Consider the following 6,832-nt stretch of genomic DNA (forward strand, 5'->3'; position numbering starts at 1 on the left):
GCTGAGACTGGTTTTCTGCCCACAGGCCTGCCTGGCAGTGTGCCAGAGGCAGAGGACAGGGGTAGAGGAACAGCATCTCCAGCCTCAGCTTTGTTCTGTCCTCTTTCCCGTGCCCCTCCCCCCAGCTTCTGGACGGGGGTGGGAGAGGACCTCCAGGAAGACCAAGGTGTCCTCGGGACAACAAGGGGATCCAGGACACCCTGAAGGAATGGAACTCAACTCTGGGCTCAGAAGGCAAGAATAGGCCTTTGAAATACCTCATTGCATTTTCCTGTGGGCTTCAGCGGAGGTCAGGCTCAGAGACTGGGGCTGGAGCCCAGAAGGACCTGTAGACAACTTGAATCTGTATCTTTAGATTTCCTGCCTTCTTCCTTCCTCCCAGCTCGGCATGGAAATGATTAGACACCCTGCCCTTTTCCTGGGGTCTTAAAAAAAACCTGCATACATGAACAGTGAGGGGCTGGGGTTAGTTTCTTAAATGGAATTTGGGTACAGGATAGGAGACAAGGAAAGCCAGGAGCATCCTAGACAGAGAGAGAGTTAGAACTCAAACTTCCTATGTGCACTTTAAAAATAGACATTAGAGGTTAGCACAAATCTGATCAGTGACGCACGTCCACATACAGGTGAAACACACACTCAACCTGCAGTCACGCAGCTCTACAGACACACTTGATCTGACACACTCTCTGACTTCCTTGAGGTAATGCATTGCTCAGGGGAGCTTCAGGAAGAGTGCCAATACTGAGGGACCCCAGAACATTCCCATGGTGCCCCACCCGCCAGCCTTAGACCTGGGGTGCTCCAAACCCTATCCCAGCCCAGCTGCCTCCTATCACAAGGAAATCCGAGAGAAGCAGAGTTGGCCAGACACTGATCAGTCGGAAGGCCAAGGACAGACCCCTGGAGGGCTGTGTGGGCCCTGCTCTGCTTAAGGAGAAAGGAAGTAGATGCAGTTCTGCCACTCAGCGTCTGGAACCACCGACTCCAGCGGGGAGGAGGCCCTCCTTTTGGCTTTAAAAAGAGCTGTGCAACCTCTGCTGAGGGACTAACAGCAGGTCCTGGGGGGGGGGGTGCCTGGCAGGGGAGGGGTTAGTTGGGTAAACGTAAACGCCAACTTGTGCCATTCTTTATAAAATAATTTTAAAGGCAAGAGGTGTGTGTGTCAGGGGAGCCTCAAATGAGATTACCTAGGCTCTGCTCGGCAGTCTGGTTCCTGTGTGGGGACCCAGGTTTTCAGCCCAGCCACCCACCAGTGTGTGTAAGGACCCTAGCCCCCACTTCCATCATCCCTCCTGAAGCTTGGGAGCCGGTCCACAGAAGCCCCCATGGAAAGAGCCTCAAACTCATCTCCACAGAGGGTGTTCTGGGCTGAGAACTTTCCCCACAAATGATACCCACAGGGGACTGGGACATCGAGGGGTTACACAGAATTCCATTGCCTCTGGGAGACTGAAAGACAACTCTGAGAAAGGCGCTTGGCCCCAGAGCTCCACAGAAGTGAAGCAGGATGTCCAAGAGAGCCTTCGGAGCTACCCAGCCGCTTCTACTGCCCACCCCCACCCCCGGGGGCTCCAGAGCCCGCCTGGGGGGCCCACCGGGAGAGGGGGGCCCACCCGGGGGCCCACCCCCTCACTCGCCATCCTCTAGTGGTGCTTGCTGCAGCCCTCCCTGGTTGCTTTATTTATTTATTTTGCACCAACAGGGTTGCTGCAGACTCATTCTCGCCTGGTTTAAAAAGAGAGAGAGAGAAAAAAAAAGGAGAAATGCTTTCTGGCTCTTTTTCTACCTCGGTCTTGGCAGCAGCGGATGCAGCACCAACAGAAGCAGCCGGCAGACAGGAGGACAGACGGGCAGGCAGGCAGGCAGGCAGGCAGGCAGACAGGCGGGCAGGGGGTCAGTGGCAGTGAGCTCCGGGCCGGTGTGAGGCAAGGTGCAGCTCGAATGGGACGGCCCCCCGCCCTGGACAGATGCAGCGCCCAACTTGATGCGGCTCCCCAGCTTCTCCGGTAAGTGCCCCCACCTCCCGTCCCAGCACTGGAATTGCCCTTCTCCATAACATTCTCAGGGAAAAGGCCAGACCTGTGGGCCGGTCAAGGCTAGAGGATTTGTGGCCCCACCCCCACCCCACCTCAGCCAACCATTGACCCTGGCCCCACAGGACTTTGATGAGAAAACTAAGATGTCCCAAGTGCCCCTGGGACTCCAAGGAGACCTGTCTGTATCTCCCCAGTGCTCCCTGTACCTCTGAGAAGGGTCTTCTGGCCCCTAAATCAGTATGGATAGTCCAGAAATCTTTCCTCCAAGAGGCCCCTCCCCACACAGGTCCCCAAGTCTCAATCAGGTCTGCTTTAAAGAGGATTTCCAGGTTCAAAAGTGTCTCTGGACTGCAACACAGAGACAAAAGAAGCACCCTATTCCCTTAGGGGATGGTGCCCCAGACCCCAGCCCATTTAAGGAGAGAGAGAGAAGTGATTCTGTCACTTATTTCTTCCTGCAAAGGGGCCGGAAGGCAGTCCTGTAGCCATGGAGATTGGCAAGGGAGGTCTGTGATTAAATTAGCCACCTTATAGATAAAGTAGAGGGGTTGGGCCCAGATCCCCCAGCCCCTGGCTCAGGAGGCTTTGGGAACCAAGGAGGAAGTCACAGCAGTGGGAAGGAGGGGAGCTGGGCTACATGCTTCACTGCACTTTTCTCCAATGCAGAGCAAAAGGATGAGCAGGAGCTGCAGCAGTGGTGATAAAGAGATAGCTGTCAGGTGGACTTCCCAGAACAGGCACAGGGAGAATGAGGGAGGCTGGGGTATTTGTCTCCCCAGAGAACTCTTAGCATGCCATAGATACCTGTTAGGTTGGGACAGGGACGAGAGGAGACTGGCCGCCAGCCTTTGCCTGCCCCATGCCATCTCTCTGGAGCCTCAGAGTAGCGTCCTACACCGTCTGCTGTTCTGGCCTCTTTCGTCAGTTTCCCAATTCCTGTAGCCTCTGAAGTGCCACAGGACAGTCACCACAACAATCCTAGAGGAGGTGCAGAGTGGGAGGAAAGGAGAAGAAATCATACCATCTCTTCATCTGCCCTCCTAAGTTCCATGTGGGAGAAAGGGAGGCGTGTAGTAGGAAGCTAAGCCTGTTAGGACCCAGAAAGCCTGAAGCCTGAAAGCCCAAAGGTGACCACGATCTGCAGCCAGAAAGAAACCTGGGCATCCCGCCTCCCTTTTGTCATCCCTTGCCAACTGCACACCCTGCCCTCCTTGGGGGTCCATGTTGGCACTGAACAGGACAAGTCACGGGGCCTCACCACCTTTCTCTTCTGTCCCCTCAGTGTCCAGTGGTCGTTGTAGTCATAGTCTTCCTGGATTTGTCCAGGCCCCTTAAAGCCTGGCACCCAGAGACCTGCTTTAAGTGAACGGCTGTGCACAGGGCCTGTGTCCAGAGATCTGCGGTGCCAGCCGAGGGCCGCCTCACTCCCACACACCACATCCGGTCAGGCGCTGTCTCTCCAAGCTTGTCTGTGCCTCCCTGGCTCACAGTCGGTCTCTTGTGTATTGCTCAGGCAGCCAGTGCCAAAAGGTATAAGAGATTCCCTCACATTCACACACTGGACTTGAATCAAAACACTATGAAGGAGGGACATACGAGGAGCGTAAGTCTGAGGACCCAGCAACAAAGGTCCAAGCTTGGGCATCTCCTGGGTCCCTCACATACCCTGGCAGCATCTGGGGAGCATCTGAGGAGACTGGATCTTGCTAGTCCAGGGCCTCAGAATCTGGGCCAGGCTGGAGGAGGGCAGAGAGGCAGTAAGAGGAGACGGAGGGGCTGAGGCCTGCAGGGTTCTCACGCTTGGGCAACTGACTCACAGCAAGGCCTCTCTCTCCATTCAGGATCCAAGGCTATGATCCCACTGAGCCTTTGACAAAGCTACAGGTAGGTAACAGGAGAGGAGAAGAGAGGGACAGAGCAGAACTTGGGGAGAATATGTATCGGGGAGAAGGGGCCTGAAGCACTTCTGGATCTCGTAGATGAAGGGAAAACCCATTGCAGGGAGATTCTCAGTTACCTCCCACAGCACCTCCTGGGCTTCCTGTCCCAGGCCCAGGCCCAGGCCCCACAGCAATCAGGTTTGACTAGGGTTCTGTGAGTGAGTACCGCTTGACTTGCAGGCACCTAGGGCCCAGAGGAAAGGAGACATTCCCACAAAGAAAAGCTGCGGGAGGCCCCAGGGCGGTGCATACCAGAATTCCTCTGGTCTGTGCCCCACGTCCCAGCAGTGCTGAGATGGTCTCTCTCTCTCTCTTTCTCTCTCCCCCCTGCCCCCAACCTCCTCTGCTCTAAAGAGGCCCAGGGAAGTCTGTGGTCACCATCACCTGAAGCCACTTTCCAAAAAGGTCCATGTCATCATCTGTTCCAGGATTGAAGAGGGAATGGCTGCAGCCACAGTAGCTCCAAAGCTAGCCTGGCCCCCATGGCCCCCTCTCCTTTTCTTGCTCCTCTTGCCTGGAGGGAGCAGTGGCGGCTGCCCTGCTGTATGTGACTGCGCCTCCCAGCCCCGGGCAGTGCTCTGTGACCACCGGAGGCTGGAGGCCGTGCCTGGGGGACTCCCGGTGGACACTGAGCTCCTGGACCTGAGTGGGAACCACCTGTGGGCGCTTCAGCAGGGGATGCTCTCCCGCCTGGGCCTGCTCCAGGAACTGGACCTCAGTTACAACCAGCTGTCCACCCTGGAGCCAGGGGCCTTCCATGGCCTACAAAGCCTACTCACCCTAAGACTGCAGGGCAATCGGCTGCGAATCATGGGGCCAGGGGTCTTCTCAGGCCTGTCTTCCCTTACCTTGCTGGACCTCCGCCTTAACCAGATTGTGCTCTTTCTTGACGGAGCATTTGGGGACCTGGGCAGCCTCCAGCAGCTGGAGGTTGGGGACAACCACCTGGTGTTTGTGGCTCCGGGGGCCTTTGCAGGGCTGGCCAAGCTGAACGCCCTCACCCTGGAGCGCTGCAACCTCAGCACAGTGCCCGGCCTGGCCCTGGCCCGGCTTCCCGAACTAGGGGCCCTAAGGCTTCGAGAACTGGATATTGGGAGGCTGCCGGCAGGGGCGCTCCGGGGGCTGGGGCAGCTAAAAGAGCTGGAGATCCATCACTGGCCAGCTCTGGAGTCCCTGGAGCCCGGGAGCCTGGCTGGGCTCAATCTTAGCAGCCTGGCCATCACCCGCTGCAATCTGAGCTCCGTGCCCTTCCAGGCACTGCGCCACCTGAGCTTCCTCAGGGTCCTGGATCTATCTCAGAACCCCATCTCAGCCATCCCAGCCCGAAGGCTCAGTCCCCTGGTGCGACTCCAGGAGCTTCGACTATCCGGGGCCTGCCTCACCTCCATCGCTGCCCACGCCTTCCAGGGCTTGACGGCCTTCCACCTCCTGGATGTGGCAGACAATGCCCTTCAGACACTGGAGGAAAAGGCGTTCCCTTCTCCAGATAAACTGGTCACCCTGAGGCTGTCTGGCAACCCCCTGACCTGTGACTGCCGCCTCCTGTGGCTGCTCCGGCTGCGCCGCCGCCTGGACTTTGGCACATCCCCCCCTGCCTGTGCTGGCCCTCAGCATGTCCGGGGAAAGAGCCTGAGGGACTTCTCAGACATCCTACCTCCAGGGCACTTCACTTGCCAACCAGCCCTGATCCAAAAGTCTGGGCCACGATGGGTCATAGCAGAGGAGGGGGGACGCGCTGTTTTCTCCTGCTCTGGGGATGGGGACCCTGCCCCCACTGTCTCTTGGATGAGGCCTCCAAGGGCTTGGTTGGGAAGGGCTGGGCGAGTAAGGGTGCTAGAGGATGGGACCCTGGAGATCCGCTCAGTGCAGCTACGGGATCGAGGGGCCTATATCTGTGTGGTCAGCAATGTCGCTGGGAATGACTCCCTGAGGACCTGGCTAGAAGTGATCCAAGTTGAGGCACCAAATGGCACTCTCTCTGACCACAACATTACCACGCCAGGCGTCCCAGGGCCTTTCTTCCTAGACAGCAGAGGTGTAGCTGTGGTGCTGGCAGTTGGCTTCCTCCCCTTCCTTACCTCTGTGACCCTCTGCTTTGGCCTCATTGCCCTCTGGAGCAAGGGCAAAGGACGGGTCAAGCATCATGTGACCTTTGACTTTGTGGCACCTCGGCCCTCTGGGGATAAGAACTCTGGGGGTAACCGAGTCACTGCCAAGCTCTTCTGACCTTAACTTTCATGCTGGGGACCCAGCCAAGCCAGCTTCAGATACCAAAAGGGAAGGGAAACAAGGCCACGTGGACCAGAATCCCATCCCAAGCAGCACAGGCCTCCTACACCTCCCGCCTGCACTGTTAGCACAGCTATGATGCCTCCTAATAGAGAGTCTGCCTCATGCTTTTGCAGTCTGAGGATTGCATTGTCACCCCTTCCCAGAGGGCCCCAGGGAGCTGGAGATATAGACCTTATAGTCAACCCAGCCTCGCCCACCATGCACAAAGCAGGAAACATAACCAAGACTCCAGCCTGCTAGTCTAACCAACAGCCTTCCCTTACACACACTTACACTCTTTTATAGCCAGTACCAACTGCCAACCACAGCTTCAAGATTATTTCAGAGGGGCCCTGGCTGGTGTAGCTCAGTGGATTGAGCACGGGCCTGCAAACCAGAGGATGGCGGTTCGATTCCCAGTCGGGGCACATGCCTGGGTTGCGGGCCAGTTCCCAGCAGGGGACTCACGAGAGGCAACCGTACATTGATATTTCTCTCCCTCTCTCCTTCCCTTCCCCTCTAAAGAAAAAAAAAGATTATTTTAGAGGGAAGTGTCAGTTGCTTCTTAGAATCTTTGCTCCT

The 6,832-nt window shown here is 56.9% G+C and overlaps 1 protein-coding gene across 1 annotated transcript; it reads left to right on the forward strand.

Annotated features, from left to right (window-relative positions):
- Nucleotides 1-250: 250 nt before the first annotated feature.
- On the forward strand, nt 251-6,592 carry LINGO4 (leucine rich repeat and Ig domain containing 4). The gene is made up of 2 exons (XM_037060354.1): nt 251-2,009; nt 4,334-6,592. Exon 2 carries the CDS (start codon nt 4,421-4,423, stop codon nt 6,203-6,205), a length of 1,785 nt encoding a protein of 594 aa, XP_036916249.1. The 5' UTR covers nt 251-2,009; nt 4,334-4,420; the 3' UTR covers nt 6,206-6,592.
- Nucleotides 6,593-6,832: the final 240 nt, after the last annotated feature.

The sequence above is a fragment of the Sturnira hondurensis genome, unplaced genomic scaffold (assembly GCF_014824575.4).
Source record: "Sturnira hondurensis isolate 20B ecotype Veracruz unplaced genomic scaffold, ASM1482457v3 Scaffold0011744, whole genome shotgun sequence".
NCBI classification, from domain to species: Eukaryota; Metazoa; Chordata; class Mammalia; order Chiroptera; family Phyllostomidae; genus Sturnira; species Sturnira hondurensis.

Bases quoted from the DNA above. Each gene is read 5' to 3' on its own strand.
- LINGO4 (XM_037060354.1), top strand. From the start codon at position 4,421: ATGGCTGCAGCCACAGTAGCTCCAAAGCTAGCCTGGCCCCCATGGCCC.